Here is a 14882-nt window from a genome sequence, read left to right as displayed (position 1 = left end):
TCTAGGTAAATATAAATTTATTCTTTTTATACTAGAGGGTGCTCATAACTCTGAAATGAGATGAATGGAGGTGTTTGTGTGTAAAGGTGTGTGGGCTTCATAATTTTCATTTAAGATTGCAGAATCCCAGTGTGTTGTAGTGGAAACATAAAAGAACTTATAAAAAGAGATTATGACATAACTTTAAGACTTCTCATTAATTTTGACTCTTTCCAGTGGAAATGTATGTGTGGCCATTGTTACATTTTACTTACAGATCACCAAACTTGAAAGTTTTCTCTTCTACTTACCTCAATTAGATGATTAATGATAGAATAATCGACAAGTGGTTGAGTACCGTATTTGTTCCAAATTTTAAGTGATAAGAGACTTTTAGGATTTATTATTAGAAATGAAGATCAAAAGAGTAACTATAGATATAAATTCGGATTAATTTATAGTAAGAAATCTAGTCACATAGTTTATATTCATTCAATTCTATTGAAATCTGCATACTTTCTCAACGAAACAAACCTACCTGGTAGGCCAATTTATTATTGAAAAATTATTCGGTAAGCATTGAATAAAAATATGGGGTAGTATATAGATTATTTTCTTAATATATTAATTAATAACTATGATAATAATGCCATCAAGCTATGCCTACCTGAATATAGCTCTTTGACATCAGGGTAACTGCTAGAGACAAGATAGTTGAGTTCTCTGATCAGGGTATCCTTCCCCTGGAGAATATATAATAAAAAACAACATACTTTGTCTTTCAGACTCATGCTTACTCCCTTTTGTTTATTATTTTATCACCACCAATTAAATAAGATTCAGTCATTATTGCATTATTATTGAGAATAATTCTTTCATATAATTGTATGTTAGTTGTACGAGTCTTTTGGGGGTATCACTGGCCACCTATGCAACTTTTTTAAGAGATACAGACAACTTGGGAGAGGATAGCAAGGAAATACTGAGAAGTACATATAAGGGAATGAGAAAATGAGTTTGAGTAGCCTGTAAAAAAGAAAGCTAAATGTTGGCCTCGAAACCATTTTCTAGTTTTGGAACACTTATTACAGTTTGATTGCTGGTAACAAATTGTTCTGCTTCCCTACCAAGAGCATAAAATATCCCACAGTTGTCTTCATTTTTACAGCTGGAAGGATGTAGATTAGGTATTAGGAAGAATTTCAAGTTATTAAATATTGGAATGTTAAACTGAGAAAGATTATAGAATCACACTTTCTTTGAAGATTTTAAGGTGGTATAAATATTCTACAGTGTCATTTGATACGGGCTTAGGGAATAGAAGGTGTCTTGTCAATACACTTGACAAGAAGTTTATTTGATTTTTTTTCTTAAATTCTAAGCTAAAATCATAAGTCCATGATCACTTGTATCTTTAAAGATTACTAGTTTTTACCCTGCAGTTGCTTCTTAGAGGTTTTTTTCTTTCTTTTCTTTTTTTTTTTTTTTAACCATTTAGTCAGTTTTGAATACTTTTAAGTTGGTGATTAGTTATATAAACGGGATTTGTGGATTAAGGGGTTTTTTTTAGTTTAATTTTTGTTTTTTTGCCTTTCTAAGATCTGTTACACTTAAATTTCTCATTACCCGTAACATAACAGGATTAAACTATTTAAGGCAAAAATAAGGGTACATTATCCTCTTTCTTCAGATCGCTACTAAACACCTGGAACTAGGCCATAAGGTCACCATATGTTGGTTTTCAATTTTCCTTTGTGAGATCAAATGATAAGTAACCTTTCTAAGCACTGATGCTCCTTCCTGACCTTTAGGGCTTTGCTTTCCCTCTTTACCTTCAGGATCCTTTATTGCAAGCAGCTGTTGAGAGGTGTTACTGATAGGCTAATGTGAACAAAGAGGATGTTTCATATTTAGAACTAAGGACCTAACATGCGTAGAATTTAGAGTTTCCCAAGGGCCGAAAGTGTGCGCATGTCTCTTTTTTATTCTTTAAAGTTTATTTTTTAAAAAATTTTAAAGCCAGCCAGCAACTGTAAACCAACAATAAAATCCTAAGCTCCTCAACCAACTGATATACCCCTGCCTTCCTTCTTGGCCAAGGTTATTCCAAAGTAAACCTGAAAGTCTAGTTGAGGCCACGATGGGAAGGTGGGGTCAGACATACCTCATTATGCCGTCCTCTCTTTGGAAGGTACAACTGACCAACATTATCATTAAAACAGAGATCTTAAGATTGATGAAACAGACTCTTTGTAGCAATAAGATACCAAATTCCAACCTGACTCTCGTATAGCATCACATGACGGATAGCAGGCCCTGAAAAAAATGGAACAATTTTACCCTAAAATCTATTTATTTGACATATGTTGAAGTGGCCCTGTAGAGCTGTCTCGTGTGGGGAGAATCCACATTCTGCAGAGAATCTCCTTCCCTTTCCAGGTCTTTTCCCTGATCCAGCAGAGAATTAACCTTTTTAAGTCTAATAAGAAACATTTACAAACTATTCTCTCTTGGAAGCCTGCTTACCTGGAGGCTTCATCTGCATAATACGAACCTTGGTTTTCACAATTCCTTATCCTAACCCAGACATTCTCTTCTATTGATTCCAGGTCTTTAGATAATAACTCTTTGGACCAATTGCCAATCAGAAAATCTTTTGCTCCACCTATGACCTGGAACTCCCCACCCCTTTAAACATATAAAACCAAGCTGTAGCCTGACCACCTTGGGCATATGTTCTTAGGATCTCCTGGGGCCCTGTCATGGGCCGCTGATGACTCATATTTGACCTAGAATAAATCTTGTCAAATATTTTACGGAGTTTGACTCTTTTTTGCTGACACAATAAAAACACCATTTTCTCTTCACATACTGCTTTCCTTAATGACATAATAATTATAAAATGATTTTGTACTTTTATGATGTCACCTCCTCCCCTTGTGTAAGTTGCTCATTTTAATTTTCCTCTGTAAATAGAAGACTTTCTCTTCCCATTTTTTAGTCTGCTTTAACATACATAATTTCTTAAAAATAATGAAAACATTAGAAAAGGTAATTCTAACATTTTTTAGAAATTATAGAGTCTTTGTGAAATAATCATTCTATTATCAAAAAACCCCTGGTTTAGTTCTTTACAAGGTTATTTTCTGCGTATCAGGTAAGTTATTTTACATTAGATGATTACTATAAAACTCTGTTTTCTAAATATACTTTTATTATCCACTTATATTTGTTAATATTTTAAATTATTATTAATACTTGCAAATAGTGTTGTTCATTTCAAAACTCAAGTAAACCAAAAATCTGTGAATTGATACTAAAATTTTAAATAAGTAGGAGTATTTTTATTTATTTATTTATTTATTTTATTTTTTTTTTTTTTGAGGCGGAGTCTCGCTCTGTCGCCCGGACTGGAGTGCAGTGGCCGGATCTCAGCTCACTGCAAGCTCCGTCTCCCAGGTTTACGCCATTCTCCTGCCTCAGCCTCCTGAGTAGCTGGGACTACAGGCGCCCGCCACCTCGCCCGGCTAGTTTTTGTATTTTTAGTAGAGACGGGGTTTCACCGTGTTAGCCAGGATGGTCTCGATCTCCTGACCTCGTGATCCGCCCGTCTCGGCCTCCCAAAGTGCTGGGATTACAGGCTTGAGCCACCGCGCCTGGCCAGGAGTATTTTTAAATGTCTTGTTTCTTGGAAGACCATGAAACACTTTTGTGAAGTATGTTAACAGTATCTTTTAAAAATCCACACAGAAGTGTTGATATTACATTTAGAAGTCCCAGTAATAATAATGCGTAAGTTGATTCCTAAACTCATATACTGAGTAAATATGTTATAAATTAGTACATACTAGTTATAATTTGGAGATATTGGCCATTAAAATCAAAGTAAAAAATAGGAGGGTATTAAGTTTAGTGAGGTTTTATATTTTATTGGAATACAAAAGCAAACCATTACTAATCAGCCTTAACTGGCCAGTGCCATTATTCAGTTCTATTACATTTAAGAGAAATGGAAAAGTAACTTAGGTGTGTGGTGATTATCTTGGACACTGATTATCGAACAGAGCTGATTCAAATCTATATCTAGTTAGAATTGAAACAAATTGCTAAATTTTTCTGAACCTAAGGTTTCTCACATTTTCTAAAGAGATTACCATGATGAATAAATGAGACATAAATATGAATATGCCTGGCATAGTAGTTGATAGTATACCCTGAAAAAAAACATTAGTTCCTTTCTTTTATTCCTGCCTACAACATCCCTGCTAAGTGATCATGAAATATGTGCTGAAGTATCTACAGTGATAGGGATTCAGTTTTAGTTCATCATGGTTCACTGTGACTTTTGGAAGATTCTTCTATATATAGAACTGAAATCTGCTGCCTCTAGCTTTTACGCATTGATTGAACTGACTTCTTTTCTAGGTTGACCTGCACATTTTTTTCCCCAGTCATTTATAAAATTGACTTTCTAAACTGCAGGAAAATAGTTCCAGTTTCACCAACAGGACAAACAGTAAACACAATCATTCCTTCAGGTATGAAAACAAAAATGCTAGATAAAATAAAACTAATAAACTCAACTAAATTTAGTTCGTTTAGCTACAACATGTGATAAGAAGGGACATAGGAACAACTGAGGAATGAAGCCAGTATAATGCATGAGCCTTGTTTTTTTCATGTGTGATTGTTTCCTAGTATATTAATGATTTGAAGTTATCAGGCAAGCTTTCTCATATTTAAAGAAATAGTCTATAGCATTAAAGACTCTTAGGCCTACAGAAAGGTCTTTTTTTAATTGGACATGGTGGTTTACTTAGTGGCTTTATTTCCAGAATACTAAGCTTTCTATTGCAGCCATGAGGGCAGATGAAGAAACTGTGAAGATACACATCATTTGTATCATTTGTGTTATAGTTTAAAAGATGATTGATAAAGCTAAAGCCTGGATCCAATTCTTAATTTTTATGAAAGTGGTCGCTATTGGAGGCAAATGTCCTCCAAAGCCAATGTCTCTAAGAAGGAAGCATTACAAACCACAGAGATTAAGGCTGCAAAGGATCAGCTGATTGGGATGCTGGGAACAAATGCCAGCAGAGATTTAACTGTGCAAATGCTTTAATGAGGCAAAAAATGGCACCCATAAGAAACTGAAGCCCCAGGCTTGTGCCTCACATAAGAGGAAAGTAAAACCATATACAATCTACATGGTGCTGACCAAATAAATCAACATGACAAATTGATTCAGTGAAAATCTTGGGATGTGTGATAGAATAAATGAAGATGCACTTCTACAATTCAAGAGGCACAGAATACACAAAGAAAAAGTAATGTTCACTGAAGATAAGCTTGAATACAAAAATACAACACAAGGAAACAATCCACCATGAAGTTGACAAGTTAGGAAAATTAATGACCCAAGACAAAAAGATATGGAAATATCGAAGACAGGTTAAGAAATAGGTGATTGAAATGAGAAGGTCTAATGTAAGTTGAATAGGAGCTTTAGAAGAAAAAATAGGAAAGATACACATTAAAAGAGATAATAACTAATAGTTTTTTAGAATCAAAGAAAGACATAGAAATTAGAGCATGAATCTCAAGTAGATAAATAAAAAGAACACTTAGATACAGTAATGAAGCCCAGGCAAAGTAACTCACGCCTGTAATCCTAGCACTTTGGGAGGCCAAGGCAGGCGGATCACTTGAGGTCAGGAGCTCAAGACCAGCTGGGTCATCATGGTGAAACCCCGTCTCTACTAAAAATACAAAAATTAGCCAGGCGTGGTGGCAGGTGCCTATAATCCCAGCTACTCAGGAGGCTGAAGCAAGGAGAATCACTTGAACCCAGGAGGCAGGGGTTGCAGTGAGACAAGATGGCACCACTGCACTCCAGCCTGGGCAACAGAACGAGACTTTGTCTCAAAAAAAAAAAGATACGGTGATGAAATGGTCCTAAAGCAGACAGAAAAAATATTGAAAGCAACAAGAGAGACTATAAAGGTCCGGTGCGGTGGCTCATGCCTGTTATCCCAGTGTTTTGAGAGACTGAGGCAGGAAGATTCCTTGAGCACAAGAGTTCAAGACCAGCTTGAGCAACATGGCAAAGCTCTGTGTCTACCAAAAAATACAAAAATTAGCTGAGCGTGGTGGCGTGTGCTTGTAGTCCCAGCTACTTTGGGGGAATGAGGTGGAAGAATCACTTGAGCCTGGGAAGTCAAGGCTGCAGTGAGCGGTGTTCATACTGCTACCCTTCAGCCTGGGCTACAGAGTGAGACCCTGTTTCAAAAAAACAAGACTGTAAAGAAGAAACAGCAGTTAGACTGACAAGTGACTTTTCATCAGCCTCCATAGAAGTCAAATGGCAATGAATTTTAACACCTTCAAATGCTAAGGTAAGATAAATGTCAGCCTACTATATTCAATTTAAATATCATTAAAAATGAGAATACTATTAAGATGTTCAGAAAAATAAGAAAAAGTGTCCCTTACTAAATGAACTGCTAATGGATGTATGTCAAAAAGAAAGAAATTGGATTCAGAAGATAGTGGCAAGATATAAGAAGAAGTTGGCATTAAAAGCACTGGTAAACAAAACACAGATACAACTAAACAAACATTGATTATCAAGTGTTGGGCAATGGAGAAAATGCTCAACATCACTAAACATTAGGGAAATGCAAATTAAAACCACAGTGAGATACCACCTTACTCCTGCAAGAATTGCCATTATTAAAAAGTCAAAAAAACAATAGATGTTGGCATGGATGTGAGGCAAAGGGAACACTTACACACTGCTGATGGAAATGTAAATTAGTACCTCAATGGAAAACATAAAGGAGATTCCTTAAAGAGTTAAAAGTAGGTCTGCCATTCAATCTAGCAATCCCACTACTGGGTATCTACCCAAAGGAAAATAAGTCATTATATGGAAAAGACTCTTGCACACGTATATTTATAGCAGCACATATCACAACTGCAAAGATATGGAACCAACCTAAGTGCCCATTGACTAATGAGTGGATAAAGAAACTGTGGTTGGCCGGGCGCGGTGGCTCAAGCCTGTAATCCCAGCACTTTGGGAGGCCGAGACGGGCAGATCACGAGGTCAGGAGATGGAGACCATCCTGGCTAACATGATGAAACCCCGTCTCTACTAAAAAATACAAAAAATTAGCCGGGCGAGGTGGCGGGCGCCTGTAGTCCCAGCTACTCGGGAGGCTGAGGCAGGAGAATGGCTGAGGCAGGAGAATGGCGTGAACCCGGGAGGCGGAGCTTGCAGTGAGCTGAGATCCGGCCACTGCACTCCAGCCTGGGCGACAGAGCGAGACTCCGTCTCAAAAAAAAAAAAAAAAAAAGAAACTGTGGTATATACATCTTGTGGAATACTACTTAGCCATTAAAAGATCAAAGTATGTCTTTTGCGGCAACTTGGATGGAGCTGGAGGCCATTATTCTAAGTGAAGTAACACAGGAGTGGAAAACCAAACATTGTATGTTCTCACTTATAAGTGGGAGCTAAGGTATGAATATACAGAGGCATACAGAGTGATATAATGGACTTTAGAGATTCAAGGGGGAGGGTGGGAGGGGTCTAGAGATAAACTACACATTAGATACAGTGTACACTGCTCAGGTGAGAGGTGCACTAAAATCTCAAAATTCACCACAATATAATTCATCCATGTAACAAAAAACCACTTGTACCCCAAGCGTTACTGAAATAAAAAATTTTTTAAAAAGTCTTGGGCAGCGGGTCATTCAGAAACTTTCAGACTTTTGTAGGCAAGGAAAATTTCCCTCTAAAAACTAGCAGACAAGGATAGAGATGCCAATTCTTAATTTTGCCAGGAAGGAACATTTTGCAAAGCCTGCCATAAGCATACAGACCCTGCCCTTGGGAATTTTACAGTCTACTGTAACACCAATAAAATAAAAAGATTACAACTTAACAAATAAGGACAGTCCATTAAAATAAAAAAAAATTAGTTTTATGGGGAAAAAAAAAAACTGTCCAGGCTTGGTATGGTGGCTAACACCTGGAATCCCAACACTTTGGAAAGCCAAAGCAGGAGGATCTCTTGAGCCCAGGAGTTCGAGGTTGCAGTGAGACCTCAAAACTAAACAAGCACCTGTTCACATTGACATCATCCTTCTACTTTTGTCAAAGAATATTAAAAACTTTATCATAGAGCAATACCAATCCGAGCCATTTGGGCTACATGTCTGACTATAACCTACCTTTTCCTCTGAAGTGCCTGTGAATTCTAAGTGATTATTATTTTTTTATAAAACCAACATAATACCTGGTGCATAGCAGATTCTTGATAAATATTCTTGAATGAGTTGGGAAAATGCTATTACTTTTGTATTGCCAGGCATTCCTCCTAACTGATTAGAAGTTGACCCCATAACATTAGAGATTCCAATTCAAATTTCCAGTGTCATATAATGGAAATGTCCTTTAGTGGGGACTGTGGGTAACTTCTCTCTCCTTCCTTAAACTCAAGAGCAAGCACAAAGACCCGAATTTCCCTACAGAGTCTTCCCAAAACAAAATTTAGGATTATCAAGGGGATTCTAACACGCAGGCACTGATTTGTTAATTCACAGAGGTTATGAAACTAATCTTAATAAATCTTAACTTCTATCAGGATTCATGAGTATGTGAAAGAGAACTAGAGCTAAGCTGGTGGATAGTAAAAAAAAAAAAAAAGGAGAGAGAGAGAAAAAGAAAATCATTCTTTCTCACTATACTTCAACACCTCCTATATTTTATTTAGGGAAATCTGCCTACTATGATGGTTGCCATGCAAATTCCCCAAGAGGCAAACAATTTCAGCATGCATTTAACTTCATTAGAGCCTGGAGGCTATGTTAGGCTGCTTATTCAGCAAGTAATGTGCATGTGCAAATGAAACTGACATACCTATGCAAATATATCATCCATGTTCTAGGATTTAGCAGTTTAGAGAAAGAAGTGTATTTCTGTTAAGTGTGGAATTGATCTCAAGTTCATTCAGGAACTGTACTTCTTGTTTACTTTGTATGAAATGAAATTTTCTTTTTATCTTTCAAGAGATTATCCTTAAAAAAAAAAAAAAAGGTAAAAAATCTTGGGAAACATTCCTAAATTGGCCATCAGTATCTTTCTTATTCAAGTTGAGATTCCAATTTCTAGAGCTATCTGAAAACTCTTCAGAGCCTTCTCCATGACTAGTTCTACATTTTGGGAGTATTCCTCAACATAGAATTCCACTCCCATACTTTAAACAGTGATTTCTGAGAAGTTAATGTGGTAATGAAATTTGAATCCCCAAGAGTCCACCAAGGTAACAAAATGCATTAGAAGTGGGGATCTAGTTTTCAAAATGCATCATTCTCTAAAAGGTAAGAGGGCTCTATTGTGAACTTTGAGATTAAGGTTTTGAAAAAAGTATCTTAAGCACCTGCTACTTTGGGTAGAGATTTTCAAGGCACTTTTGGAAAATAAAGTTTCTGTAACCTGACTAAATAGTGCGTTTTCCTGATAGATGCGATAAGTATTGTCCTTTTCAATACTGGAACTTTCATTGCTAAGTTTCGTCTGAAGTAAACTTTAGGCTTCTTTTACCTTTGTCTAAAGTAAGAATGCAACCTAATAAAGATCACAAAAGATCAAGAGTATCATCTAGGACTATGGATGAAATTTTGTTGTTGTTGAGGCGGAGTCTCACTCTGTCGCCCAGGCTGGCGTGCAATGGCGTGATCTCAGCTCACTGCAAGTTCCGCCTCCCGGGTTCACGCCATTCTCCAGCCTCAGTCTCCCTAGTAGCTGGGACTACAGGCGCCTGCCACTACGCCTGGCTAATTGTTTTGCATTTTTAGTAGAGACGGGGTTTCACTGTTAGCCAGGATGGTCTCCATCTCCTGACCTCGAGATCCGCCCGCCTCGGCCTCCCAAAGTGCTGGGATTACAGGCGTGAGCCACCGCACCCGGCCTGAAATTTTTTCATAATCTATATTAATCTCTATTAATGCTTCTCTATTTTTACGGACACATTTTTCCTTGAATTTGGATAGATTTTTGATACGTGGAGCAATATTTCAAAGCCCTTAAATGTTACTCCTACTGCTTTATAAATATTAAACTATAAGAAAATATTAAGAAATATAAACTAAAAAACCATATTCTTCTTCTTGTTTATTTTATTTTTATTCTCTCTTTCTTTTTCCTTTTTTTTTTTTTTTTGACACAGAGCCTCATTCTGTCATCCAGGCTGGAGTGCAGTGGTGCAATCACAGTTCACTGCAACCTCTAACTCCTGGGCTCAAGCAATCTTCCCACCTCGACCTCCTAAATTCTGGGAATACAGGCATGAGCCACTGTGCCTGGCCCATGATCTTCTTTTCTAATGTTTTCTCTCTCTGTAGGCCACTAGTTCTCCAAATGGAGTTTAAACGTTTTTAGGTATTGAAAAGCCTAATAGGACCAGGCACGGTGGCTCACGCCTGTAATCCCAGCACTTTGGGAGGCCAAAGGAGGCAGATCACGAGGTCAGGAGTTCAAGACCAGCCTGGCCAACATAGTGAAACCCTGTCTGTACTAAAAATACAAAAATTAGCTGGGCATGGTGGCGGGCGCCTGTAGTCCCAGCTACTTGGGAGGCCGAGGCAAGAGAATCGCTTGAACCCAGGAGGCGGAGGTTGCAGTGACACTGCACTCCAGCCTGGGTGACGCAGTGAGTCTGTCTCAAAAACAAAAACAAAAACAAAAAAACCCCTTAATAGACACTATATGTCTCCTCTCTGCCTGGTAGGAGGCACCCTAAAGAGGAACCCAAAGAGATCCCCTCAATTCGTTATACTCTGTGGGGCACTTCCATTTGTAGGACCAGTTAACTAGTGACATTGCTATTTCATTGCCTTAATTCTGATTGGGTTTGTAACGTGAGTTCTTGTTTTGAAAGTTAAAAGATCAGTTGAGGAATAAAAGCAAAAGGATTAAATGTCATGTTAGTTTACTTTTGCATTTCAGATAATCATATTTTTATTATAAATATATATTATACTAGGTTGTTTTAGCTTAAATTAAAAACTTGTAACATTGGTAATGATGCTAGTTGGTGATTATATATTTAAAAAACTGAAAATTTGAGTGCTTTCTTCAAAAGTAAGCTTTTTGGGGGCTGTTGAAATGCGTTATATAGGAATAATATTGGACAGTTTGTTTTAAAATCTGATATGTTAATACAGCGTTAACAAAAAAGTATTTTATATTGTCAATATTAGAATAAGTGTTGTAATTTTCCTATGCTGAGGTAGCATAATGGAAAATCATAAGAAAGGAAACAAGACAACTCCACACAGCATACCCAAAACATTCTATAAACAGCAGCGTTTGTTCAAAACCAAGTTTCTTTTTCATGGAGGTAGGCTATATTGATGTACTTAAAATAACGTTGCTAGATTGTACTTAGGCATATATGAATGTTAAAAATTACTCCAAAATATACTTCAAAATTTAAAAAATTCCTACATTAAATTCCTATCCATTCCATGGTCTATTTTCCTGTTTTAAAATTGTCTTCATTTGAATAATATGGTAGATCTAAGAAGTCATTTTCCTGGAATCTCTTTATTAGTAATTGGTAAGTTTGTATTATTATATATTTTTGAGTGTAAAAAACACATATTTCCTTTCTACATAGTCATTGTTTTCTCCCTACTCATCTATATTAATGAAATTTCTATACACTATTGTAAAAAGATCCTAATATTAAAAACTAAGATATACTTTATCTGCTAAAATAAGAATTATAAAGACAAATATTTAAATGATACTGCAAGATGTTTCATAAAAACCTCCTCCAAAATCCTCATCTCTGATGCTTCAGCAGCAAAAGGTACCTAGGGTCTCTTTTAAAAGTAATGCAGAGTGACTCTAAGTGTATTTTATGGAAGAACTGGACATGACTCTATTTCTGATCAACTTGCTTTTGCCTTCTTTCCTAGGAAGTGTGTAGAGAGCTCTGGTGCCTCAGCAAAAGCAACCGCTGTGTCACCAACAGTATTCCAGCAGCTGAGGGGACACTGTGTCAAACTGGGAATATTGAAAAAGGGGTAAGCTCAATGATTTACTACCTGTTTGACATGTATACAAAAGTGATAAATTGCTGGTGCTGACATTCAACCACTAGAAAGTCTTATATATTCATTTAAAATCTACTTAAAAATAATTAATTCCTAGAACAATAGGTTAATTGTCATACCTTGGTGGCTGCAAATATGCATTATTTAGGAAATTACAGTTGGTAACTATCTTTTATGTCAGTTTCACATTTCTGTTGCTATATGTATGTTACATTTGTACCAAAAGTAATGCAACAGCAATCTTTTTGTTATGTAATATAGTCTATTTACTTATATGACATAGTCTAGTTTTTCTGGTAAATAATTCCCCGGAAAATTATGCAACGCAGAAGTAGACTTTATAACTATAGTATTACTAAAGTCACTTTTTTTTTTTTGAGACAGAGTCTCATTTGGTTGCTCAGGCTGTTGTGCAGTGGTGTGATCTCAGCTCACTGCAACTTCTGCCTCTGGGGCTCAAGCGATCCTCCCACCTCAGCCTTCTAAGTAGCTGGGACTACAGGTACACACCACCATGCCCAGCTAATTTTTGTATTTTTGGGTAGAGATGGAGTTTCGCCGTGTTGCCCAGGCTGTTCGCAAACTCCTGAGCTCAAGCTATCTGCCCACCTCAGCCTCCCAAAGTGCTGGTACGATAGGCATGAGCCACCACACCCCGTTTAAAGTCACTTTTTGATTGCAGTATGAGAGAAGGGACTAGTAGAAAAATAATAATTAAATAATTAATTGACCATAGAAATTAGAGCAAATAATTTGTTTCATCAATCTAGTTTTCAAAAATATAATTATTAAGACTTGTTTAAACATGCTTGGCACAGTGGCCCACCCCTGCAGTCCCAGCTAAGTGGGAAGCTCAGGTGGGAGGATCACTCAAGCCTAGAAGTTCGAGTCCATCCTATGCAACAAAGTGAGAGACTCTCTCTCTAAAAAAAGAAACAACAACAACAATTGTTGAAACAGATAGTAGCAGTTTGTGTACTACTCTTAAAATTTTCTAGGAATTGCTCTTTATGTAAATTTGAATTCTAGAGTTTATTTCTATAGACTGAATTTGTAATAACTATCACTGTCATCTGTTCTCAGTTCTGACTTCTTCCATGTTAGCTGGGTTAGTTTCAACAAGGATTACACTGAGTTTCAGCTTGCAATCTGATGTTTAAATAAAAAGGAATGAAAGCTTTTGGGCAGCTGTCACAGTTTATTAATCCTTGCTGACGGCTTCATTCAGGACCCATCACCTAGTGCCATGTTGATGGCTTTTCCATGCTAAATTTGGAAATGTTGGTAAATTATGCTAAATATATAAATTGATAGGGTAATTTAAAAAGGATTTAGAATCTTTTTTAGATATTGTAAGTAGCCAATAAAAATACAAAGAAATTCATGCACTACCAAAAATTCCTTCTACATTTTTCACTGAAGTAATAGAAAATATTAGGAATTGCATTCTTGAAACAACAATCTATATTTATTTTGGAACCAATAATTCTTGTCAATTTACCTCAATCTCTACTTAGAAGAAATACACAACCATAAAGAGGGAGAGTCACAGGGAGAATCTATTTCTTTATTTACCATTGATTTATTATTATTCTCGTGATCAAGTTCATGGTCCACAGTAAACCACTAGTAGTGGCTATCTGAGAAGAAATAGCTCAGCTCCACCAATAAATTATACTGTAAATACATATTTAATACCAATCATTTGTGCTTAATAGCAGGGCCCTCAAATGTCATATCTTATAGCATATATGTGCATATATATGGTAGAGATGATATATTTCTTGGAAATTACAATTTGAAGGATAACTAGAAATACTCTCAGACAATTTTAAAGCTAACAGTATTGAATTTAAATTGAATTTAAATTTCAATAAGCAAATAGAGGGGAAATATAACTAATTCTTTTTCTTTTAATAGAGTCTAGCTCTGTCACCAGGCTGGAGAGCAGTGGCACAATCTCGGCTCACTGCAACCTTCACCTCCGGGTTTAAGCGATTCTCCTGTCTGAGTACCTGGGATTACAGGCACACACCACCATGCCCAGCTAATTTTTGTATTTTTAGTAGAGATGGGGTTTCACCATGTTGGCCAGGCTGGTCTCGATCTCCTGACCTCATGATCTGCCCACCTCGGCTTCCCAAAGTGCTGGGATTACAGTTGTGAGCCATTGTGCCTGGCCAAATATAATTACTTCTAAGCACAAATAAGAATGATCACAAACAAGAGAAAGTGAATAAAATGGGGCAAAATATATTTGATTTCTAAAGATTCAAATTCTTAATCTAGGTTAGTCATCAACTTTTTGATCCATAAAGGAAGTCTATAGAATTCTAATATATATACATTTGAAAAAATGGAAATGCTGTGGTTTAAAAAACCCCTTGCCTGCCCTTTACCCTGTCTTTGGACCTTTGTCAGCTTCTGACATACCTCCAAAGCCATGGCCTCCATGAAAAACTATTTTAAAACTTTATAAGTATGGCAAAATTTATATGTCAAGGGGTCATTTATATTCATAATGTAAGAGTGTACTATCACAAGGCCAATATAGCGGATATCACTATCTAAAACTAATCTACAAAACAAATCTTTGTTGTTTTTCCAGAGACCTGGAAGATAGGTAAAGTTTTAGGAATAACACTAATAAGTCTTAAAAAGAATGAATAGATGAATGAAAAAAATACAAATGCAGACTCCTAGAAAGGAAAAGGATAGAGTAGTAGATGGCCCTCAGAATAACCTTACCATTAACTTTGAACTTATGAAGA

General features: G+C 36.5%; 1 protein-coding gene across 2 annotated transcripts in view; it reads left to right on the top strand.

The window, feature by feature from the left end:
- The window catches only part of ADAMTS6 (ADAM metallopeptidase with thrombospondin type 1 motif 6), a 346891-nt gene that overhangs the window by 208906 nt on the left and 123103 nt on the right, over nt 1-14882 (top strand). For both annotated transcript variants that reach the window (XM_033179691.1, XM_033179690.1), the window contains one exon: nt 11974-12081. In XM_033179691.1, the coding sequence (XP_033035582.1) occupies nt 11974-12081 (108 nt within the window). The remainder of the gene's footprint in view (nt 1-11973; nt 12082-14882) is intronic.

The sequence above is a fragment of the Trachypithecus francoisi genome, unplaced genomic scaffold, assembly GCF_009764315.1.
Source record: "Trachypithecus francoisi isolate TF-2019V2 unplaced genomic scaffold, Tfra_2.0 Lachesis_group2, whole genome shotgun sequence".
Classification (NCBI taxonomy): Eukaryota; Metazoa; Chordata; class Mammalia; order Primates; family Cercopithecidae; genus Trachypithecus; species Trachypithecus francoisi.
The sequence above is the reverse complement of the archived record's forward strand: the minus strand, read 5'-3'. Positions and strand labels throughout refer to the sequence as shown.